General features: G+C 47.0%; 1 protein-coding gene across 2 annotated transcripts in view; it reads left to right on the forward strand.

Annotated features, from left to right (window-relative positions):
* The window catches only part of brf1 (BRF1 RNA polymerase III transcription initiation factor subunit), a 340,666-nt gene that overhangs the window by 55,570 nt on the left and 258,724 nt on the right, over positions 1 to 26,372 (forward strand). For both annotated transcript variants that reach the window (XM_033027515.1, XM_033027516.1), the window contains one exon: positions 4,006 to 4,086. In XM_033027515.1, the coding sequence (XP_032883406.1) occupies positions 4,006 to 4,086 (81 nt within the window). The remainder of the gene's footprint in view (positions 1 to 4,005; positions 4,087 to 26,372) is intronic.

Below are 26,372 nucleotides of genomic sequence, written 5' to 3' on the forward strand. Positions count from 1 at the left end.
TATGTCAAATGTGGGCAAATGAGACTAGCTTAGATGGGGCATTTTGATCGCATTGGACAAGTGGGTCGGCTTGGACAATGGACGGCATGGCAGAAAGGCCTGCTTCGGTGCTGTGTGACTAAAGCTCTTCAGCAAACAATTTTTCTTTTGGGTTAGAAGAGTTTTTCTTTTGATTGCTGAAATAACTCAGCGGGTCAAGCAGCATCTGGAAAATGTGGATAGATTTTGGATCAGGACCCTTGTTCAGAGTGATTGTGGGGAGGGGGAGCGAAAGCCTGGTAAGCGATAAGTGAAATAATTTTTTGCATACAGTTCAGTAACAATCCCCGCAATGCATTCTAAGAGTGTAAGACAGTACACCACATTGAGTCTGTACACAAGCGTCGTCACATTTTGAGTGCCATCTTGCACCCTTCAAGTCTGAAATATTTATTAAAAGTTTAGTGTTAACGATGGCCCTCGAGGCCCGTTGTGCTTACAGGGGCACTGGGTTGGAGTTACATGGGTCGGCCTGGCCAGGTGAAGTGCCGATGTCCTCCACCGCCGCTCCTTGCTGCTGCAGGCTGTGACCGAGTTGCACGCTGGGCTACTTGCAGTGACGCCCGATTTAATGCAGGTGGTGTTAACATGGTCTGGCAATGCCTCACTTTATTTATTAAATAATTCACATTTATCCTTGGTCATGTCCTTCAACCCTATGATTAGCTTCCTTCCCAATACCTTCTGACAGCTGCTGAGGCCCTGCGCAGAATTTACCCCTTCCAGCGCTTTACCTCATTCGCCTATTTTGATGTTGCTTAAAATCCGTCTTGCATCTTAAAACATGACTTGGGCTGAAATCTACATTAAAGGGCACAAAGTACTGGAGCTACTCAGCGGGTCAGGCAGTATCTCTGGAGAACATTCTTCAGTTTGTTCCTTTGTGACTATCTTGGAGCTTGCAACCAGGTTGCAGATTCCACGTGAATTACAATGTAGAAACATATAAAATAGATGTAGGAATAGGCCATTCGGCCCTTCGAGCCAGCATCGCCATTCAATATGATCATGGCTGATCATCCAAAACCAGTACGTTCCTGATTTTCCCCCATACCCCTTGATTCCTTTAGCCCTAAGCTAATTCTAACTCTCTCTTGAAAACATCCGGTGAATTGGCCTCCACTGCCTTCTGTGGCAGAGAATTCCACAGATTCACAACTCTGGGTAAAAATGTTTTTCCACATCTCAGTCCTAAATGGCCTACCCCTTATTCTTAAACTGTGACCCCTGGTTCTGGACTCCCCCAACATCGGGAACTCATTTCCTGCATCTACCCTGTCCAATCCCTTAAGAATTTAATGGTTCTATGAGATCTCCTCTCATCCTTCTAAATTCCATAATATAAGCCCAATCGATCCATTCTTTCATCATATGACAGTCCCGCCATCTCTTTATGGTAGTATATAGTTCCCTGAACAAGGGAGCATGTTTCTCCTCTCTGCTTTCAGCCTCAATGTCAACAATTGTTTTGGTGCACTTGGCTATCGATCGTGGTAAAATAATTATATCCTCTCTTGCTGATCTCTATATTAATGCAAGCGTTGGACAGCTCAATGTTATTTATCATCTGTTGAGGAATGATTTGTTTCGCAGTCTTGAGTTGCCAGGACCTTGAATGCAAGGGGGCAGATTGTCAATCAGTAGTTATTTCTATGCTATGCTGTAAACTACTTGTTTTGGGCTTTAGATTAAGGATGTGCACAAGTTCTCAATGATACCCGGCTCCACTGAGAGTTGAAGAGATATAGAATGATGTGATTAAGACTGAATATTGCAAGGGGAAAGGGGGGGGGGGGGTAAGAAGAGACGAGGCTTGGTGATAGGTGACGTCATTGTGACCGTGTATAAGTAAATAGGGTAGACTTCTGTCGGTAAAATACAAAATTGAAAATATTTGAGAGTCCAGTGAGAGATATGTACCCGATAGCATTAGTTAAGTGGCAGAATACATAAATGCTGAGTGGCACAGCTGGTAGAGGTGCTGCCTCACAGCACCAGAGACCTGGGTTCGATCCTGACTTTGGGTGCTGTCTGTGTGGAATTTTCACATTCTCCCTGTGATTGCATGAATTTCCTTGAGTGCTCCTGTTTCCTCCCACATCTCAAAGACGTACAAGTTTGTAGATTAATTGCCCCATGTGTGCAGGGAATGGATGCAAAAGTGGGATAACATAGAACTAGTTTGAATGGTCAGCGTGGACTTGGTGGGCCGAAGGACCTGTTTCCATGCTGTATGTGTTTTTTAAAAATCTCTACAAAAGCAGGGTGGTTTGAATGGGTATTTATTGAAATAAACATATTGGCTCATGTCTACAATGTAGTGCGTTTGCTGTGAGTGATTGGGTTTGTTTCCTGCAGCGACGTGCCTCAACCAACACTGGAGCAGCTGCTAGATTCAGTAATGGGTAATGAGCCAGGATTAGTGAGCAGCTCATCAGTTAGTCAGCATTTATTTTACACTGATTATGTATGATATGATCACATCCACTGTTGTGTTGCAATGTGAGAAGTGTGACACAGCCACGCTGGTTGCAAACTGGGCGAAAACTAACGGTCCTGTCCCACTTGGCGATTATTTAGGCAACTGCCGGCAACTGTCATAGTCGTAGCAGGTCGCTGAAAAACCGGCGATAACCTATGTCATCCTGGCGACAACCTCCGACAGCAGCTACGTCAGGAGAAGTCAAGCTACGCTCATTGGCGGCAAACCCACTGTGGCTGAAAATATTTCAACATGTTGAGAATTTAGCGGCGACGAGAAAGACGCTACGATGTTTTGCGCGACTGAGGAGACTACTCCCGGCGACCGCCGGCGAATATGTGGCGACAAACTAGACGCCTGTAGTTGCCTAAAAAAATCACCTAAGTGGGACAGGCCCATAACAAACTTCCACAGCCAGTTGGGCAAATCTGCTCACAACTGACATAACAGTAGAGCATGCAGTCGCACAGCACGGAAACAGGCCCTTCGGCCCAACCAGCCCATGCCGACCAAGCAGCCCCATCTAAACTAGTCCCATTTGCCTGCGTTTATCCAAATCCCTCTAAACCATTTCTGTCCATGTACCTCCAAGTGTCTATTAAATGTTGTTATTGTACCTGCCTCAGCTAAATGGCATAATTCTTCTCCAATGTCTTATAGTATAAAGTCATGAGGTAATAAGGAATAGGAGTAGATTTAGGCCATTCGGCCTACCGAGTCTACTCCGCCATGGCTGATATATCTCTCCAAACCCCACCCTCCTGCCTTCTCCCCATGAGCTCTGACACCCGTACTAATCAAGAATCTATGTAACTCTGCCGTACAAATATCCACTGACTTGGCCTCCACGGCCTTCTGTGGCAAAGTATTCCACAGATTCACCACCCTCTGACTAAAGACATTTCTCCTCATCTCCTTCCTAAAAGAACGTCCTTTAATTCTGAGGCTGTGACCTCTAGTGCTAGACTCTTCCACTGGTGGAAACATCCTCTCTACATCCACGCTATCCATGTCATGATAGCTGATCCTATTCCTTCGATCTATAGATGCTGCCTCACCCGCTGAGTTTCTCCAGCATTTTTGTCTACCTGAAATTCATTGGTGATTTGATTGGAGTTTTCAAGATAAGGGGAAATGATGCTTCTATTGAAACTGCTTCCATTGGTTGCGATCTATTGGGCAGGGGCACAATAGACAGCAAGAAGGGGGAAGAACTTTCGAATGCTGTCTCACAAGCAGCAGTTTTAACCGGAGACTTCAAGAAATGGCGAGTGGTCTGCTGCTGCTGTTGCAGTGATGTGGGATTGAATGGTTCCTTTCTGTTCCATGTTCCATCTGCTACTCGTTCACTCCCTCCCACTGTTGCACCAGCTTCCCGTGCAGCCAAAGTCGGTTCATGTGGCCAGGCCAGATGAGTTGTATATTGATTTTTATATTGATTTAAATTGGGTTTGACGATTTACGTTTGAACATTTGCGTTTCAGGTCCAGGGAAGACTCCGTCACTGGGAACAGGATTTCACACCAACCTTGGAAAGGAGTCACGCACGCAGTCGTTACAGAACGGTAAATCTAAAGCAGCTTTAAACTTTACGCTAGTGGGAGGCAGCCTATGTGTAAGGTTATGTGCATTGGTGTTGGTTTAATCTTGTCATGTCATGTTCATGCCTGGACCATGTCCACAACTCTCCAATTTCTCATGGTTTTGAGCAGAACAGTTGTACTAACTTGTGGTGCACGTTGGACCAAGGTGCCCCATCTACATGTCCCACCTGCCCGCGTTTGGCCCAAATCCCTCCAAACATTTCCCATCCCATGTACCTGTTCAAGAGTCTTTTAAATTCTTGATCAGAGAGGGTATATAAAATTGAAATGCTGATGTGAGTGCATGGCAAAATGGTCCCGAGAGTTCGAGCAGCCTCCTCCCCTTCCTAAAGCAAGTTATTGCTCAGGGACTTGATACTGCATTAAAGAAACATGCTGAGTTGATTTCAGTCATTCTCATCAGAAGCCGTGGGCCTCGCCTGCAGGAGCAGAATAAAACTGGAGCGTTTGAGTTAATTGGATGTCCACACTTCTTTTATGAGTGATATATTGGGCCTGCCTCCTAGCAGCTTTCTTATTATCTTTGCATCTGAATAACAAGACGCTTACAACACGAGGATGTTGTCAGGACTCCAGGTCCTGAGCTTTAGGGCGAGGTTGGGCAGGCTAGGATTTTATTCCTGGGAGCGCAGGAGGCTGAGGGATGACTTATAAAGGTTTAGTTTAGTTTAGAGAAACAGGCCCTTCGGCCCACAGGGTCCGCGCCGACCAGCAATCCCTGTACATTAACACTACAAACCTGCACGTCTTTGGAGTGTGGGAGGAAACCGAAGATCTCGGAGAAAACCCACGCAGGTCACGGGTAGAACGTACAAACTCCGTACAGAAAGCACCCGTAGTCGGGATCGAACCCGTGTCTCCGGCGCTGCATTCGCGGTAAGGCAGCAGCTCTACCGCTGCGCCACCGTAACTGCCACCGCGTATAACGCTACGAGGGGATATAGATAGGGTGAATGCACAATGTCTCACCCAGGGTTGGGGAATCAAGAATCGGAGAACATGGCTTTAAGGTGAGAGGGGAAAGGTTTAATAGGAACTTGAGGGGCTTTTTCTCTCAGAGGGTGGTGGGTATATAGAACGAGCTGCCAGAGGAGATAGTTGAGACAGGGTCTATAACAACATTTAAACAACATAGACAGGGACATGGAGAGGAAAGGTGAAGAGAGATATGGGCCAAATGAGGGCAGGTGGAACGGGAATAGTTGGAGCATTTTGGCCTTGAGTTGGGCCAAAGGGCCTGTTTCAGTCTTGTATAACACTGACTCTAAGATCAATTAGTTTAGTTTATTGTCATGTGTACCAAGGTACAGTGAAAAGCTTTTATTGCGTGCTAACCAGTCAGCGGAAAGACAATACATGATTACAATTGAGCCATTTACGATACGATACGATAAAACTTTATTCATCCCTGGAGGGAAATTGGTTTGCTGACAGTTGTCTGGCTGCCGTGTACACAACACCTTCACTGGAACGAATGAACAAACAGACACAGACTTATCCCATGGGCAGAAGATTCTAAACTAGAGTGCCCCCCCTCCACACCCGGTCCCCCACGCCGGGTCCCCATTGTCTTCCCCTCATGCTCATCGACCGCGAGGCACCCACTGCCGCCGCCACCGTTGAGGCTCCCTTTGGCCCAGACAGGCCTCGCCACCCTGGAAGGCCTGTGAGGCGGGTCGTGCCCACCGGGGCGCATTTGGGTTGTCGTTGGCGGCGCGGTTGTTTGGCGGGTAGATGGGGCCCGCGTGTCTCCCCGGGACGTTACATGATAAGAGATAAGGGAATAATGTTTAGATAAATGCTATGGACAAGGAAGCTTGTGAAACAGTGTCACCACCTTGGCCATATAGGAATTTTAGCATCTCCACATCTGCAAGCTCACTCATCAAAGGAATAAAGTCCTGTCCTCTGATAGGGTGCTACTCCCTCAATGTTCTCCCTCCCACACCACAGTTCTACCTCAGTACTCTCTTTTGGCAGTGCGGTTCTCCCTCTGAGCTGCCCCATTGTGACGGTTGGCACACCTGCTGCTCTATCCCTCGTGATGATACGGTGGTGCCTCCTCTACACGGCCCCTTCTGATAGCACGATGCTCTCTCTGCATCACCCCTTTTGATGGTGCAACGCTCCCTCTTTTCTATCTCTTTTAACTGCGTGACGCTCCCTCTGTACCGCCACTGTTGACCAAAGATCCTATAGCGGAGCAAGATAGACCACTCCTTCTAAATGCAATGGGCTGACGTGTAGTACACAACGGAACGGAACGTGAGCCTTTTTTTCATCCATTTCCGCAACCCGACCCGACCCGACTCGCAGTGTAATCAACGTTGCGGGGGAACAGTTTGTGTTAATAAATTAAAATTCTGAAAATGACGAGAAGATTTTTACCAAATAACTTTTATTTTTACGAGGATGTTTCCGTAACCGGCTTCCGTCTCCGCACTAGTATCCTATGGGATCTTTGGTGCGGAGACGGACATGGGGCCGAAAATTACCCATGAACCTGCACATGACCGTACTACGTCTTTTTCGTCGAGTGATCTATCTTGCTCGCTATAGGATCTTTGCTGTTGACAGCGTGACGCTCCCTCCGAGCCGCCACTTTTCACAGCGTGTGGCTCCCTCTGTGCTGCCACTTTTGACGGCGTGTGCCCCTATGCTATTTGCCTGCATGACTGTGTCCATGTTTAAGTGCCTGTCTAAATGCCTATGAAATTGTGTAATTGTATCTGGTTTCAGCACTTTCCCCATTCAGCAATCTCCAGACATCAAGCACTATCTGTTTTTTTTAATTCCCCTTAAAATTGGTGGGGGGGAAGAAGAGCAAAAAGCAGGACGTTTATGATAGGATAGAGACCAAGAGAGACACACAAGATGGTGGTGGTCCTGATCAAGGATTCCGGATGATTCCATGGACCCAGAAAAACCTCCCAGCAGTGTGGATGTTGGTGAAGTTAACGTTTAATTTTCCAGCAGTCTGTTCTCAACTCTTGGGCCCAAGAGTTCTCATTGCATCATCAGAGCTACTGAGTTGGCATTGAAGCTGACCTCCTGATCAATTTGTAATTTCCGTTTTAAAATCTAAAATGCAGGCAGTGGTTCGCCAAGTGTTTTAGCATCTGAAAGGAGGTTAATGCTTGTGAAGTGTCACTTGATAAACCTTGCCAATGATGTTCTTTTGTGTCGGTTGGGCAGTGTTGTCTGTAAAACACGGCCATCTGCTGGGAGAGGGATGATGATGTCATCTCCATTCCCGTGATGTGTATAATGCACACTTACAATTCTCCAGAGAGATGCCAGGACCTACACATTGCCCACAATGTCTGTGTCATTGCTATAAATGACTCTTCCCACCATAGGGAAGATGTCACTGCTTTGGAGAGAGTGCAGAGGAGATTCACCAGGATGTTGCCTGGACTGGAGGGCATTAGTTAAAAGCATAGATTGCATAGGTTGGACTTGTTTTCCCTGAATAATTCCCGGGATGGCGGGACTGTCTTATTCTGAGAGAATGGAGCTGCTGGGCTTGTACAATCTGGAAAGGATGAGAGGTGATCTAGAGGCAGGAAACATGTTCCTGATGTTGGGGGAGTCCAGAACCATTTGGAATATTTTGGAGGTCCAAGAACCAGGGGCCACAGTTTGAGAATAACGGGTAAGCCATTTAGAACGGAGATGAGGAAACACTTTTTCTCACAGAGAGTTGTGAGTCTGTGGAATTCTCTGCCTCAGAGGGCGGTGGAGGCCGGTTCTCTGGATGCTTTCAAGAGAGAGCTAGATAGGGCTCTTAAAAATAGTCAGGGGATATGGGGAAAAGGCAGGAATGGGGTACTGATTGGGGATGATCAGCCATGATCACATTGAATGGCTCGAAGGGCCGAATGGCCTACTCCTGCACCTATTGCCTATTGTCTGTGGGATCAAAGGTGATTAGTGGCATGCTGATAAAGGCATGTAGGATTATGGGAGGCATAGATATGCCAGGTGGTCATTTCTTTTTCCCCATACTAGGGGTTTCAAAAGAGCACATGTTTGACATACAAACACGTTTAAGGTGAGATGAAGGGGATTTACAACAGTACAGCACAGGAATAGGTCCTTCAGCCACAACGTCCGTGTTGAACATAATGCCAAGTTGAGCTGATCCGCCTGCACGTGATCCACATCCCTCCATTCCCTGCGTATCCATGTGCCTATCCAAAAAACACTCAACGCTATTATCGTATCTGCCTGCAGCGCCACCCCATGGCTGCGCATTCCAGGCGGCCACCATTCTGTGTTTTAAATAAAAACCTGCCTTGCATATCTTCTTTAAACTCTGCCCTTCTCACCTTAACGCTATGCCCTCTAGTCTTTGATGCTTCCACCCTGGGGATAAAGGTTCTGATTATCTACCCTATCTATTCTATTAAAGGGGACCTGAGGGGAGAGGTTTTTGCATCGTGGTTGATATCTGCAACACACTGCCAGTCGTGGTGGTGGAAGCACAATTTTACTTCGGAGTCACGTGAGTGACTACGTGAAGAAGGGCCGTCCGTCTGCGTGCGCGTCATTACGTCTGAACGCAACACGCACGACGGACTGGCAGGCACTGAGTCCTCCCAGGCCGTCGGGATGAGCAGGTAAGGAAAGTTGAATCACTTACCTGCATTCTTTCGGGCTTGAAGTTTTTTTCAGAGCCCAGATGTCGAGGAGACGGCCCGCGGGGATGTCGGCTGCCGAAGACCGCAGCTTTCCAAATAGCGGGCGACGGTCTTGTTCCCGACATTAGCGCCGACAGCAGAATCGGCAGGAGACTTTGCGCGGGAGCAGGAGCTCCATGGTTGTCCTGCGGGGCGTAATGCCACCCGCAAGTCTAAACGAACCCGTTGACTCAGATGAGTCCGGGGAAGAGGGATACCCTCCCTCAACGGAGAGCGTCTGAGGACGACTTCTCCCATATGGAGCAACTTATGGAGAAGTTGCTCCAACAATGATCTGCTCCAAGGGAGGGAGCAGTATCAGCACGGCCTACAGCAGTGCCGGTGCCGGGAGCCTCGCTTCCCGACATTAGCGCCGACAGCAAAATCGGCAGGAGACTTTGCGCGGGAGCAGGAGCTCCGTGGTTGACCTGCGGGACGTAATAAGTATCAGCACGGTATCAGCACGGCCTACATCAGTGCCGGTGCCGGGAACCTCGCACATGGGGCAGCCCAATGTCTTCCCCATTGGAGGGGGAACTACATGTGGAATAAACCACTCTGAATCAGAGTACAAAGAAGAGGGGGGGGAAACCTTCCCAGGGACAAGCAGAAGAAAGGAAGTAAGTAAGTAAGTTTTACTTATATTGCACTAAGTCAACACCAAAATGCTTTACATAAAAGGAATAATAAGCTTCCATACAAACAAACAGAAAATAAGTGCTTCTGCAATCATCCAGGTTCCACTGGGTGCTTCCCTGGATGGAATCTAGCTCTTGACAGCCCGGGTATTATGGAGAACCCGCAGGCAGCAGCACCTGTTTTCAGGGCTGCACAAATGTCTCCTGCTCTGAGGAGAGGAGCATTCATGGTCCATTTCAGTCTGACCAAAGCTAGAATCTCATTTAGGTCCACTGGAAGGGCCATGTCAGCACAGGTATCCTCAGGGGCCTGCGGCAGCACCTGTTTTCAGGGCTGCCTACGAACCTCACTCTCAGTGGAGGGGAGTGTGAATGATCAGTAGGTAACTGATCTCGAATTTAAAGTATGAACATACTGAAGCATGCATATGGCCTCAAGAGCCAGCAGTTGGCAGAATATCCGCATAGGCGACAACACACCCCACACCTCCATAGGGGGTAAGCAGTTCACTGAATCCGGTAGTAGCTTGAAAGCTGGGCACGGAAATACGATCAGTCGTCTTTCAAGGCAGACTCAAAATAATGGCCAGAATTGTCCTACAAGGCAGGCTCAGTATGATGAGGTTTTCAGACCAGACCCAAGCAGAGGTCGGGAGAAACATGGAATCCACACTCCTTACCAGTCCTACTCCCAATCAAGAAGAGAAAAGGAATCCGCATCAGGGGCCTTTGGGCTTACCACAAGACCACCGGTAGCCATGGAGGTAGGTGGGTCTGGGTTTACTGAAACAAGGGATTGTGGAGCAGTTACATGTTGGTAATTTACTCTTGTGTTCTTGTTCAAAATGACAATAACATGAAATTTCAGAACTGGTTTAAAAAAAAAAAACAAAAAAAAAAAATAAAAAAACCCAGATAATAACGTGATAATTTTACTGCACAACATACACAGGTTCCAAGCAGACTTGGAACTCGGACTGGAATTGTCTTCGAGGCAGGCCCAGTAATTTTGGGCAGGATTGCCATTCAGGACATGTGACAGATGGAGGATGTCACTTCATCCAGGTTTAACTCATTTGTGCAGTATAGACTTTTAGAAACAGTAATTGTGTTACGGTCTAACTACTGTTTTATAGGAGCTTCCTATAAAATGGTCACATGGCATGCATCGACCTCAAAGATGCATACTATTCGGTGTCTATTCACTAAGAACAGGAGATATTTGAAGTTTAACTGCATGGTATGGATCTGCCAAATGGGTTGACATCAGCTCCTAGACTATTGACAAAACTACGGAAACCAATTCTGGGTCTACAAAGGTCTCAGAACCACATAGTAATGGCATATTTGGACAATTTCATTTTGGAGGCACCAAGAATTGGCAGAAGCATCAGTCAAAGCAAACCAAAACCCTGTTTGATAGAATTGGTTACCTCATCCATCCAGTTAAATCAAAATTGACACCTACAAGGGTAATTGATTACCTAGAATTTACTATCAAAAACAGTAAATATGTTGGTGACTTTGCCTAGGGGCAAACGACTATATTAATCAAGCCTGCTATGACCTGATAGTCAAATACTAGCCATCTATCAGGTAAACAGCGAGTGTAATTGGCAAATAGTAGCCGCATTTCCAGCAGTACGTACGGCCTTTGCATTACCAGAATTACAGCGAGCAAAGGAACGAACACTCAGATTCCATGCAGGCAAAATTGGCAAAACTATTGGATTGCCAGCAGAGGCCTTTGTTGAATAACTACGGTGGATAACGAATGTGAGAAAGCTCAAAGTGAATTTGCTTGAAAGCCATCAAGGGTTCTTCAGACCTATGCTAGCGGCTAAGGATGGGGAGCCACTAACACAGTCTAGAGCTGTGGGGGCAGATGGAATGAGCAGGAGTCTGTAATTCCCCAACACATGGAATCAATTACCCAGAATTGTTGGGGGCACAATTTGGACTCAAGGGGTTCTGTAGCAATATGCAACCGGTGCTTGTTCAAATTCAGATTGATAACACCACTGCGGTGGCACATATCCACTAACAAGGGTGGTGTAAAATCTGTATCTTACGATAGATTGTCGAACCTCATTTGGCACTGGTTTATCAAGAGGAATATTTGGGAAATCTACGAGGTAGATATAACACGTTGACAGATGCTGGATCACGGATGTTTAATAACAACACAGAATGGATGTTGAATCAGGCAGTATTTAACGAAATAACTACACGATTTGGCATACCAGATTTGATCTATTTGCATCTAGACTAAACCATCAGTTACCCAGATATGTGTCCTGCAAGCAGGATCCAGGAACAAAGGCAGTGGATGCTTTCTCCCTCAATTGGGGAGGATTGTTTATGCATGCTTTCCGCAAAATTGTCTCACAAACCGATGCTTGACCAAAATCAAGCAAGACTAAGCCACAGGCATATTGGTAGTGCCAGATTGGCCTACTCAAGCCTGGTCCCCAAAAATGTTGGGAACTATAGTCCAGCCAGTTATGGCTGTACCCAAGAGCAGGGACCTCCTAGTGAACCCAGTTACAGGGAGTAATCATCCACTACACGAACGTATTAACTTGTTGGTCTGCAGATTCTGAGGAGGCCATTTCAAGGCATAGGACTGTCCGAACAAATACAACACAGTTCGGATAACAGATGTCTTGGAGTTTCCTATTGACTCTGTACTATAACTATAAACAAAGTTATAGTGCAATCAATAGTGCCAGAGGCGCACTTTCCTCCTATCTGATGCTGCAAGCAGGGCACAGGTCGATAGGAACGCACCCCTTTACAACAAAATTCATGAAGAGAATTTACAATCTAATAACTCTAAGACCAAGGTACACGGACATGGGATGTGAGCGTGGTACTAATCCTACTTTGACAGTGGGGACCGCCTATAACTAACCCTGAAGGTGGTATGCTGACAAAGAGTCCAGACACTGTAAAAGCTACGGTTAGACCACATGACCACCAATATGAACAACATAACATTCGTAATCAGGAACCTGATATAAACATAGCAGGCCAGGAATGCCAGGGATGGAGATCCAGTTCTTGGCATATCCAGAGGACCTACGGTTGTGTGTGTGGTAACATACTAACACCACTATCTGAGAGTTACGGAGAACCACAGAGGCTCAGAACAGACCAGAAGGTGTCAACACAAACCATCTCCAGATGGTCAAAGGGAGTAATGGCGGAAACAGAGTGAACGTTCATATGGTTAAATCTCACTCCACCAGGGCTGCATCTACGTCGGCAGCAAGAGCAATGGATGTGCCTCTTGACAACATCCTAGTGGCTGCAGGATGGACGAATGAAATAACGGTCCACCGGTTTTATAACAAACCTATTACCGGACTGGGGGTGTTTGCACGTACCATTTTAAGTTCTGTCCCATAGTTTACCCCCAAGGTTGGGAGGGGAAACTAGTTTTTAAAAACTTTTCTTTCATTTAAAGCATCAGTGTCCTTACTTAACTACGTAATGTCTGAATGCTTTAATGAATACACGCATCCATGGTCAATCCATTCAGTGTGTGACGCCTGGATTCGTAACCGCCGTAAAATCACAGAGCTTTGAAATCTTCTCGTAGTCACTCACATGACTCCGAAGTAAAATAGTAAGATTAAACGAGAATTTACCAGTTTGAAGTTTGATCTTGATTTTATGAGGAGTTACGATGAGCGATTACGTGCCAACCCTCATACTATCAAGGTCACATGGAAGTTCTAGTTTCTTCAATCTTACTATTCTCAGGTCTTCTTTTTATCTGTGATTTAACACCGCTGCTTTGAAGATTGACGCGCACGCAGACGGACGGCCCTTCTTCACGTAATCGCTCATCGTAACTCCTCATAAAATCAAGATCAAACTTCAAACTGGTAAGTTCTCGTTTAATCTTACTATTAAAAGGTTGAAGAAGCATTTGAACAGGCAGGGAATGGATGGCTATAGACCATGTGCAGGCAGATGGGATTAGGTATCGGGGTCGGCACAGACATACAAGATGGCCCTGAAAAAATGGCGACGTATAGTCCTAGCGTGGAGGCTTTGGTAACTTGTCCCATCTACGCGAGTCCCACCTGCCTGCGTTTAGCCCATTCCCCTCTAAACCTGTCCTATCCATGTACACGTCTCAATTTTTCATATGTTGTAAGGAACTGCAGGTGCTGGTTTAAATCAAAGATAGACACAAAAAGCTGGAGTAACTCAAGTCAGGCAGCATCTCTGGAGAAGAGGAAGAGGTGATGTTTCGGTCGAGTCCAAGTGTCAAAATGTTTCACGTAATGTCCCAGTGTAATCTACTATTCACGCACTCTTGTACTAATGCATGATTGTGTCTATGTTCTAGTAAGAATTTTACTGAACTGAACGGAATAAAGTACCATTGAACCATTGGCATTGTGGGCTGAAGGATCTGTTCCCGTGATGAACTATTCCATGTTCAAGAAGGAACTGCAGATGCTGGAAAAGCAAAGGTAGACAAAAGTGCTGGAGAAACTCAAGGGGTGCGGCTGCATCTATGGAGCGAAGGAATATATTTCCTTCGCTCCATAGATGCTGCCGCACCCGCTGAGTTTCTCCAGCACTTTTATCTACCATGTAATATTCCATGCCTTAAACTTACTTTTTCCCTAAAACATATATGCCCTGTGATTATAAATACCTCTGTTGTGGGGGGAAATCTTTACTACTTTTTGCACTATCTATGCCTTCAGAATACCTCCATCACATCTCCCGCCTGTCTTCAATGCTCAGAATGCTTTCTCTGATCATATGAGTATTTTTGCAAGACTGAGGTAGACACATGCCTAATCAGTATGAGGGTAAAGGGTTACTTGGGGTGGGTAGGGACACAGAGCTGTGATGGCATCAGATCAGCCCTGTCCTGATTGAAGGCTCCCCCTGCATCCAGGGGATTTAGCCCTCGTGCCAGCTGTCTTCAGCATCCACACCGATGACCACCCATCCGGAAGGCTCCGTGCTGTTACATTTGCAAACAGTCTATCCTTAGCAGCCCAGTGTGACGATCTGGGCAGTCATGCTAGCGGGGAATCTACCATCTGGCTTTTCCAGTTTTCTTCCCTCTACTATAATCAGGCTGAAGAAGGGTCCCGTCCCAAAATGTTGCCTGTCCACGTCCTGCACAGATGCCGCCCGACCCACTGAGTTACTCCAGCACTTTTCATTTTGATCTACATTTTCTCCATGGAGAGTTCTGTCCAAACTCTGTGGGGACAATTTTGGTATTGAATCCAAGCAGGTCAGCAAGACCCCCTCTTCAGCCTGATTAGAGGGCGAGCGTTCAGCCAAATGGCCACCGAGATTCAGTGAGACCAAGCGTAGACTCCTGGTTGCTGAACATTTTAACTCTTCTTCTCATTCCCACACTGACCTTTCTGTCCTGGGCCTCCTCCATTGCCTGAGTGAGGCCACACACAAATTGGAGGAACACCACCTCATATTCTGTTTGGGTAGCTTGCAACCCAGTGGTATGAACACTGTTAGAATTCAGTGTTTTAGGTAGATAATAACTGCAAACAACCTCCCCCCCTTTTTGTTTCTCCCCTCTCTTCCCTAAGCCCCACCTGCATACCCCCCCCCCCCCCCCCCCCCCCCCCCGGCTTCCCATTTCAGGCATCCTCTCCTCCTTGTAGGAGTGACGTGGAAAGCCTGTGGGAGGGAAAGAGGGGGGGGTGGGATAAAGGGGAAATGAGGGACTCTGAGTGGGGGGGGGGGGGGGGGGGGGGGGATAGGAGATGAGTGGGAAGGAGGGAAAAGCAAGGTAACTAGGGATGTGGCAGATGGTGGGAGAAATGGGTGCACACTGGAGTAGACTGGGTGGGCAAAAGAGAGAGGGGATAGGCGGATATTACTTGAAATTGGCAAATTCAATGTTCATACTTTTGGTGCCGTCAGCTACCCAGCAGAATCGAGGCGCTGTTGCTCCAAAAGGGGGCTCTGGCAAGGAGGAGGAAGGGAACATTTCCGCAGATATGTGTAAACTAGTGTGACCTAGTTACTGCAGAGCTGCGTGTTAAGTCCATGAATTAAACATCACAGCTATAAGCTGAGAGCTTTGTTTTACATTTTTTTTCACGCTAATCTTCATTTCTCTTATGAAAGCAGTGATTGCTTGCTTAAGGCACAGTTGTGTGAGCATCTGTTCCCATCCTAGTTCCCCCCTCCCCTCACGCAGTCAGCTGTTTGCTTGTAAGCCTCGGCGTTGATGTGGCAAAGGTTAACAGTAGTTGTTCCAGATGTTGACCCTGGCATGTCCACCTCCAGCTGTGGTGACCGACCGGACAGCCTTGCGGAGTGTCGTAGAGTCACACAGCACGGAATTGGGTCCTTTGGGGGGGGGGGGGGGGGGGTGTGGGTTAATGCTGATAGTCCACTATAACCATGTGAGGGGGTAAAGTTTAACCCAAGGCCGGGAGGGAAGAAAAGCTGCATTAGGGGGGAATAAGGCAAGTACAAATTCAGTAGGCAATAGGTGTAGGGGTAGGCCATTCGGCCCTTCAAGCCAACACCGCCATTCAATGTGATCATGGCTGATCATCCCCAATCAGTACCCCGTTCCTGCCTTCTCCCCATATCCCCTGACTCCGCTATTTTTAAGAGCCCTATCTAGCTCTCTCTTGAAAGCAACCAGAGAACTTGCGTCCACCGCCCTCTGAGTCAGAGAATTCTACAGACTCACCACTCTCTGTGAGAAAAAGTGTTTCCGTTCTAAATGGCTTACTCCTTATTCTTAAACTGTGGCCCCTGGTTCTGGACTCCCCCAACATCGGGAACATGTTTCCTGCCTCTAGCATGTCCAAGCCCTTAACAATCTTATATGTTTCAATGAGATGCCCTCTCATCCTTCTAAACTCCAGAGTGTACAAGCCCAGCTGCTCCATTCTCTCAGCGTATGACAGTCCAGCCATCCCGGGAATTAACATTGTAAACCTACGCTGCACTCCCTCAATAACAAGAATGTCCTTCCTCAAATTAGGGGACCAAAACTGCACACAATACTCCCTATCTAGCTCTCTCTTGAAAGCATCCAGAGAACCTGCCTCCACCGCCATCTGAGCCGCAGAGCCCTGGTCCACTGTAACCAGAACCTGTTATAGAGGTGTAATCTGTTATTGTGAGGGTTTGCTGTATCTCGAAAGCTCTCCTATCCATGTACCATATAGCACTGCGATGGGTAATCAATCTCAACCAAAGCTAATGTTGATATCCACCAAGAACTTTGCACTGTGGAAAAATAAACTGCAGATGCTGTTTATACCAAAGATAGACACAAAGTGCTGGAGTAACTCAGCAGCTCAGGCAGCATCTCTGGAGAAAAAAAAGGATGGATGACATTTTGGGTGTGAAGAAGGGTCCCGACCCGTAACATCACCCATCCTTTTTTCCCAGAGATGCTGCCTGACCCGCTGAATTACTCTTGTGTCTTATCTTTAAGCACTTTCTACGGCCTCTCTTTACCTAAACCAATCAACCACTGTCCTGCCTTGCCATCTCATGTTTGTCTCGCTTCCCTTTAAATACACGTGTGGTACTCTCCACAACCACCCACGTGGGGGCAAGTTCTTGTCAACGTGTTGTCCACAGGTTAAAGGCAGTCGAGGCTGCACCAGAGAGAGTCAAGGTGCACCCCACTAGATGTCCCCACGCACCAACTCCCAACACAGCTGTCGGTTTAGTTCCACCCATTTTATATTCTCACCTCTAACAGTGCAATACCCTGACCATGCCTTTTGGGGAACTTTGGTCAGGATAAGCTATCCATTGCATCTTGCGCAACAAATATACAGAAGCTATGGAAGCAGATACAATTATTACTTTCAAAAGGCACGGACAGGTAAACGGATAGGAGGAGTTTAGAGGTATTTGGGCTAAATGCGGACAATTGCCCACTATGCTAGCCGGTGGCATGGACAAGGTGGGCTGAAGGGCCCGTTTACGTCTGTACAGTTCTAGGAGAGTAGTACTAAATGTTGGTGCGGTTCCTCCATGTACTGGATATGGAGTCACACAACATGGAAGGAAGCAGAGGGTGATGGTGGAATGTTGCTTCTCGGACTGGAGGCCTGTGACTAGTGGTGTGCCTCAGGGTTTGGTGCTGGGCCCGTTACTGTTTGTCATCTATATCAATGATTTGGATGAGAACATACAGCGTAAGATTAGCAAGTTTGCTGATGATACAAAAATGGGTGGTTTTGCAGATAGTGAAGATGGTTGTGAATGATTGCAGCAGGATCTGGATCGATTGGTCAGGTGGGCTGAGGACTGGTTGATGGAATTTAATACAAAGAAGTGTGAGGTGTTACATTTTGGGACGTCGAACAAGGGCAGGACCTACACAGTAAATGGTAGGCCTCTGGGGAGTGTTGTAGAGCAGAGGGATCTAGGAGTACAGGTGCATGGTTCCTTGAAGGTCGAGTCGCAGGTAGATAAGGTGGTCAAAAAGGCTTTTGGCACATTGGCCTTGATCAGTCAGAGTATTGAGTATAGAAGTTGGGAGGTCATGTTGCAGTTGTATAAGACGTTGGTGAGGCCGCAATTAGAATATTGTGTTCAGTTCTGGGCACCATGTTATAGGAAATATATTGTCAAGCTTGAAAGGGTTTAGAAAAGATTAACGAGGATGTTGCCAGAACTAGAGGGTGTGAGCTATAGGGAGAGATTGGGCAGGCTGGGTCTCTATTCCTTGGAGTGCAGGAGGATGAGGGGTAATCTTATAGAGGTGTATAAAATAATGAGAGGAATGGGTCGGGTAGATGCACAGTCTCTTGCCCAGAGTAGGGGAAGCGAGGACCAGAGGACATAGGTTCAAGGTGAAGGGGAAAAGTTTGAATAGGAATCTGAGGGGTAACTTTTTCACACAAAGGGTGGTAGGTGTATGGAAGAAGCTGCCAGAGGTGGTAGTTGAGGCTGGGACTATCCCAACGTTTAAGAAACAGTTAGACAGGTACAAGGATAGGACAGGTTTTGAGGGATATGGGCCAAACGCAGGCAAGTGGGACTAGTGTAGCTGGGACATGTTGGCCGGTGTGGGCAAGTTGGGCCGAAGGGCCTGTTTCCACACTGTATCAATCTATGACATGAAAACGGGCCCTTCGGCCCAACCTATCCACGCTTGTCCCATTTACCATGTTTGACCCATATCCCTCTAAACCTTTCCTATCCATAGTACTGGCTGCAGTTAGTGCATTGGTTCCTCTTCAAAGAGTAATGCATGCAAACTATCCCAAAATATCACAGCTTCAAAAAGTGTTAGATTTTCTCCTTGGTAAATTTTGAAAAAACAATCTTGTGTGAGAAATGAAACCGGCTGAGGTCTTTAAAGGCCACTGCATATTGTGGATTAGTGAGATTTGAAAACTTTGAAAAATATCAGCACATTATGTTAGTGCGTTGTGCGTGCAGAGATCAGGCTTTCTGTGTCATTGACAGCTCGTGCTGCTAATGTGTGAACTGCCAATAATGACACTGCTTTTCACCGTCCCTCTTTGCAAACAGTCTCTACATTTAATCATCACACCAGCCATCCAACCACACCATATTTCCGTGGCCCTGTTTACCGCTGCTGTCTTAGTGTTTTTCACTTCAACTCTAAAAATCTATCTCCCATTTTGCCACAGTCTTGTTAATGATAATGGCAGCGGGCTGTGAACAGCACAGATCTGCATGTGTTCACTTTCATTGACTGTACGGCAGAGGCACGCTCATGTTTTCTGCTCCTTGTTCAGAGCAGCACAGGTACACCAGGTAGAGTTTCTACCTGACAGCACCAGGGACCTTGGTTCGATCTTGACCACGGGTGCTGTCTGTGCATGGAGTTTGCACATTCTCAGTCACAGATGTACAAGAAGGAACTGCAGATGCTGGAAAATGGAAGGTAGACACATGTCCTCCCCTTCTTCCTCCATTGTCAGAGTGAGCACCACCGGAAACTGGAGGAGCAACACCTCATATTCCGCTTGGGCAGTCTGCATCCCGGTGGCCTGAACATTGACTTCTCCAATTTCCGGTAGCCCTTGCTGTCTCCGCCCCTTCTCATCTCTCCCTCAGCCCTCTGGCTCCTCCTTTTCCTTTCTTCTCCCCGCCACCCCACCCTGCATCAGTCTGAAGAAGGGTTTCGGCCTGAAACGTTGCCTATTTCCTTCGCTCCATTAATGCTGCCGCACCCGCTGACTTTGTCTACCTCATAGTCACAGAGTTATAGAGCGTGGAAGCAGGCTCTTCGGCCCAACTTGCCCACACCGACCAGATGTCCCATCTACACTAGTCCCACCTGCCTGCGTTTGGTCCATATCCCTCTAAACCTAACCTATACATGTACGTGATTAAATGTTTCTTAAACGCTGCGGTAGTAAGCAATTTTTTCAAAATTATTAAAAACAAAACTGGACCCCCAAATAGAACTGATTATTTTCGGAACAGCCGGAGCCGTTCAAATACGTTTCCTTAATTATGGCCTGATAATGGCGAAAACATTTATACTTAAATTTTGGAAAAATACATCTCCCCCAACTCTTAAAGTGTGGATTACAAACATGTCTGAGACGCTACATCTTGAAGATATGAGACTTGTCTTAGCAGGAAAATCAGAGCAATTTTCAAAGATATGGTCTCCTTTCATTGATTCATTACAAGGATAGTATGGTGCAACACAACTTCGGGATTAAACCGAATTACAGACTGGGTGATGAAGAATGTATATCAACACTTTTTGTTTTTTTCCCTTTTTTTTGTTTTTGTCTTTTTATTTTACTTATTTACTTTACTTACTCACTCTTTGATTACACTCATTTGGTAGTTCAGGGGTTCTATTCTTACACATTCACTTTCTTTTTCACTTTCTTTCTTTCTTGCTCTTTCTCTCTTTTTCTATTTCATCTTTGTTAAAATTAAAATGGAAGCTGTACAATAAATGTATTATGTCATATGCCGCAGTTTATACTTTTGTACACTGCTTCTAATAAAAATATAAATTGAAAAAAAACAAAAAACTTTGCGGTAGTACCTGCCTCAACTACCTCCCCTGACAACCCATTCCATACGCCCATCGGCCTTTGTGTGTAAACGTTACCCTTCAGGTGTAGGGTGAGGGTGGAAAGATTTAATAGGAACCTATGTCCTCTGGCTCCCGGTTTCCCTACTCTATTCTCTCAGTGACCACGTGGGTTTTCTGTCTGTCGTCTCGCATCCCAAAGACGTGCGGGTTTGTAGTTTAATTGGCCCTCTGTAAATTGCCGCTGATAGAAACATAGAAACATAGAATGGCCTACTCGTGCACCTATTGTCTATTGTTCCCTGGGATATATATCTTTGCTAACTGTGGAACTGGTTTACTGACTTTTAGTGGAGGAAGGGGGAGAGGGAGGGGGAGGGAGATGTGTGCAGAAGCTACCTAAAATTAGAGACTCCTGCACCTATTGTCTATTGTCTATTGTCTTTGTTACCTTTATACATCCTGTCAGGCAGCCTCTGTTCAATCTGCAAACTTGAAGTCATTCATAATTCTTCAGCCTATGTCCTATTGAATAAGGTGCTTATTGACCTGCTCTCGATCCTGGTTAAGCATTGCCCCATGGTTCCCTCCATCGTTCTAGCCCCATAACCACCTGTAACCTGTAGCTCTGGTCCAGTACTCGTCCCATCGACTCATTTCTGTGCGTTTAGCTGCTGAGGCCCAAGTCTCTGGATTTCTGACTCTACCCACCCCCGTGGTCCTTGAAAACCTAGAGACACAAGAGACAGCAGGTGCTGGAATTTTGAGCAAAACACAAAGTGCTGGAGGAACTGAGCAGGTAAGCCAGCATCTTTGGAGGGAAATGGAGAGATGATATTTTGTGTCAGGACCTTTTTATCAGGCTGATCAGTCTGAAGAAGGATTCCGATCCAAACCATTATCTGTCCATTCCCTCCGCAGATGCTGCCTGACCTGCTGAGTTCCTCCAGGACTTTGTGTTTTGCTTGAAATCCTCACCTTCCTTTCCTGTCAGATTCTTTTTGTTCTCCGCATCACCTCCAGCTCTGTTGCTATCCCCACCTTTCATTCCTTCACCTGAATATTATCTGACAATCAATCCCTCCTACCATGAAGAAGGGCCCTGACCCTAAATTTCGTCTGTCCATTCCTTCCACAGATGCTGCCTAATCCGCTGAGTTCCTCCAGCACTTTATGTTTTACTCAGGATTCCAGCATCTGCAGTTTCTTGTCTCTCCACCTATCACTTGCTCGCTTATGTCCCATTCCTCCCCCCCAATCCTTTTTATACTGACTACTTTCCCTCTAATCTTTTACTTCAAATTGAGTTCAGTCAGTCCTGACCCAAAATGGTCTCTGAAGAAGGGTCTCAATGCAAAACGTCACCCATCCCTGCCATACAGAGTTACTGCAGCATTTTGTGTCTATCCATGGCCTCTTTTCGTTCATCTGGTCTTGACCCGAAATGCCCATTGCCGCCACAGATGCTGCCTGGCCTGCTGAGTTCCTGCAACTGCTCCTCTTTTAAAGCAGTCTGGGTGTTGTGACCCTAAGAGGGATTGACGGCTTCAGTTCTAGAGTCATACAGCACAGAAACAAGTCAACAGACAATAGACAATAGGTGCAGGAGTAGGCCATTCGACCCTTCGAGCCAGCACCGCCATTCAATGTGATCATGGCTGATCATCCACAATCAGTACCCCATTCCTGCCTTCTCCCCATATCCCCTGACTCCGCTACCTTTAAGAGCCCTATCTAGCTCTCTCTTGAAAGCCCAACTTGTCCTTCAGCCCAACTTGTCCATGCCTCATCTACTCCAGTCACACATGCCTATATCCCTCTAAACCTTTTCTATCCATGTACCTGCTTCAATATCTTTTAAATGGGTAGCACGGTGGCACAGCGGTAGAGTTACTGCCTCGCAGCGCCAGAGATCTGGGTTCGATCCTGACTACGGGTGCTTGTCTGTACGTTCTCCCCATGACCTGTGTGGGTTTTCTCTGGGACCACCGGTTTCCTCCCACACTCCAAAGACGTACTGGTTTGTAGGTTAATCATAGAAACATAGAAAATAGGTGCAGGAGTAGGCCATTCGGCCCTTCGCGCCTGCACCGCTATTCAATATGATCATGGCTGATCATCCAACTCAGTATCCTGTACCTGCCTCCTCTCCATACCCCCTGATCCCTTTAGCCACAAGGGCCACATCTAACTCCCTCTTAAATATAGCCAATGGAACTGGCCCCAACTACCTTCTGTGGCAGAGAATTCCAGAGATTCACCACTCTGTGTGAAAAATGTTTTCCTCATCTCGGTCCTAAAAGATTTCCCCCTTATCCTTAAACTGTGACCCTTGGTATTATTGTAAATTGTCCCTAGTATGTGTAGGATAGCGTTAATGTGTGGGGATTGCTGGTCGGCATGGACTTGGTGGGCCGAAGGGCCTGTTACCACGCTGCATCTCTAAACTAAACTAAAAATGCTGTTAGAGTAGCTGCATCAACTACCTCCTCCAGCAGCTCGTTCCATACGCCCGCCACCATCTGTGTGGAAAATGTTGCCCCTTGGGTTTCTATTAAATCTTTCCCCTCTCACCTTAAACCTAATGTTTAAGAAGGAACTACAGATGCTGGAAAAATCGAAGGTAGACAAAAATGCTGGAGAAACTCAGCGGGTGAGGCAGCATCTATGGAGCGAAGGAGGGTCTCGACCCGAAACGTCACCTATTCCTTCGCTCCATTGATGCTGCCTCACCCGCTGAGTTTCTCCAGCATTTTTGTTTACCTTCACCTTAAACCTATGTCCCCTGGTTCTTGATTCCCCAACTCTGGGTAAAAGACTCACCCTATCGTTTCCCCTCATGATTTTACACACATCTATAAGATCAGTTACTCTGTGGATTTGAGCGTGTGCAGTCTCTGTTGCTGTGTTGTGGTGCGCAGGTGCAGTCTGCTCTTGCTGCTGAGACTGGTTCAGTGCCAGCCCACAGCTCTGTCTTGAGGGCTGCCAAATGCGGAGGCAGAATCTGCCTTCGCCACCGATCTATATGCTGACTGGCCCTTTGTGATGTTTGTGACATAAGTCCTGTAGGTTTAGGTTTATTATTACCCCATGTACCAAGGTACAGTAGAAGGCTTCGTTTGGCCTGCTATCTAATCAGATCTGATAATATTATACATAAATACAATCAAGCCAAACTCCAGTACAAGAGGTAGAGCAAAGGGGAAGATACAGAGTGCAGAATATAGTTCTCAGCATTGTAGCGCATCAGTTCCACAGACAAAGTCCAATGTCCGCAATGGGGTAGAGGTGAATCGGACAGTACCCTAGCTTATGGAAGGACCGTTCAGAAGCCTGATAACAGAGGGGAAGAAGCTGTTCCTGAGTCTGGTGGTGCGCGCTTTCAAGCTTCTGTACCTTCTGCAGGACGGGAGCGGGGAGAAGGAATGACCGGGGTGGGACTAGTCTTTCATTGTGTTTGCTGCTTTCCCGAGGCAGCGTGAAGTGTAGATGGAGTCCAGGGTGAGAAGACACAAAGTACTGGAGTAACTCAACATGTCAGGCAGCATCTCTGGAGAACATGCATGTGACGGGACCCTTCTTCACACTGTGGCTGCTTTTCCCAGGCAATGTGGTGCAGATGGAGTCAATGGTGGGGAGTCTCATCTGTGTGATGGACTGGGTTACATCCACAATTCTGTAATTTCCCTTCGGAAATTTGCCTCGCACAGGGGTAGAGTTGCTGCCTTACAGCACTTCCAGTGCCAGAGACCCACGATCGATCCCGACTACGGTTGCTGTCTGTATGGAGTTTGTACGTTGTCCCCCTGACCGCGTGAATTTTCTCTGAGATCTTGGGTTTCCTCCCAGGCTCCAAAGATGAAGAGATTTGTCGGATTATTGGTTTGGTATAAATGTAAATTGTCCCTAGTGCGTGGAGGATAGTGGAAATGTGCGGGGATCGCTGGTCAGTGCGGATTTGGTGGGCCGAAGGGCCTGTTACCGCGCTGTATCTCTAAACTAAACTAAAGGAAGATGGAGTGGAAGCAGGGTCGAAGATGAGATGTTACATAGAAACATAGAAAATAGGTGCAGGAGGTGGCCATTCGGCCCTTCGAGCCAGCACCGCCATTCATTGTGATTATGGCTGATCGTCCCCTATCAATAACCCGTGCCTGCCTTCTCCCCATATCCCTTGACTCCACTAGCCCCTAGAGCTCTATCTAACTCTCTCTTAAATCCATCCAGTGACTTGGCATCCACTGCCCTCTGTGGCAGGGAATTCCATAAATTCACAACTCTCTGGGTGAAAACGTTTTTCCTCACCTCAGTCTTAAATGACCTGCCCTTTACTCTAAGACTGTGGCCCCTGGTTCTGGACTCGCCCAACATTGGGAACATTTTTCCTGCAATGTTCTGCTTTTCTCCCACTCCGGTTTTGCCTCGCTGCCAATAACGCAGGAGAAGAGTTCCTTTCCGTCTGTCCATGTCTCTGGAGGCCCGTGAGTCATTACAAACAGTGATTCGGTCGGAGCTAGGATAGGCAATCAGTTCCACTGGAGGCAACAAAGGCCCTGCAGGTGTGGGGGGGGGGGTGTGTTGTGACTCAGAAGGAGAGGTTTAGTGGCTTCATTTGCTCCTTCCCTTCATTGCCAGCAGATGTCGTCAGGGAAGCTAATTTACTATTGACAATTAAATGTGACCACATTTTTGTGTCCCCCCCACACTGCTCATCTCTCAACCCCAGGACTATAAGTGTAGCCGGTGTTGCGCATCCATTGGGCATTCTCAAGCGCGCTCATCCCCCCCCCCCCGTCTTATCTCCGCGCCCACAGTCTGGACTCCTTCTTTTGTGTTTGTTGTGTGCTGATTTGTCTGGTATCTGCAAGACAGTAATCTCTTTTGTTTTACTTCTAATTCCCCTGTCCTCCACTCCCCCACCACCCCTCTCCACTGACTCATCCCGCTCCAGACTTGCTTGCCCACGGGACAATCTCTATTCTTTGAATTATACATGCATGCAGTGCCTGGCCTGGAGCCAGTGGAGCTGCTCGGCTGCTAAATAGATAATGTTGTAATATAGAGGGCCTCTGTCGCAACACTAATGTTGCTATCATAGCTTTCACTTTTCAATTAGTTAGAGCTATGACCAATTTAGTTTAGAGTTTTAGTTTAGTTATAGACAATAGACAATAGGTGCAGGAGTAGGCCATTTGGCCCTTCGAGCCAGCACCGCCATTCAATGTGATCATGGCTGATCTTCCTCAACCAGTACCCCGTTCCTGCCTTCTCCCCATATCCCCTGACTCCGCTATTTTTAAGAGCCCTATCTAGCTCTCTCTTGAAAGTATCCAGAGAACCCGCCTCCACCGCCCTCTGAGGCAGAGAATTCCACAGACTCACCACTCTCTGTGAGCAAAAGTGTTTCCTCGTCTCCGTTCTAAATGACTTACTCCTTATTCTTAAGTTTAGAGATACTGTGCGGAAACAGGCCCACCGAGTCCGTGCCGACCAACGATATCCGCACACTAACACTATCCTACACACACTGGGACAATTTACAATTATACCAAGCCTACAAACCTGTACGTCTTTGGAGTGTGGAAGGAAACCTGAGATCCCGGAGAAAAGCCATGCAGGTCATGGGGAGAACGTACAAACTCTGTACAGACAGCACCCAATAGTAGTCAGGATGGAACCTGGGTCTTTGGCGCTGTGAGGCAGCAACTCTACCGCTGCTCCACCAACTCTACCGCTGCGACACCGTGCCGTCCAATATTCTGCATCTTGCAAAATCTCAATGGTTCAACAACTTGGAGGTTGTGATTACCTCTTCTGATACCACCCCAAATTACCGCCGCATCTTGCCAAAGATAAAGCATGTCAAATGGGAAGACCAGGGATTGGTGATGCTGGAATCTT

Source organism: Amblyraja radiata, chromosome 9 (assembly GCF_010909765.2).
Source record: "Amblyraja radiata isolate CabotCenter1 chromosome 9, sAmbRad1.1.pri, whole genome shotgun sequence".
Lineage (NCBI taxonomy): Eukaryota > Metazoa > Chordata > Chondrichthyes > Rajiformes > Rajidae > Amblyraja > Amblyraja radiata.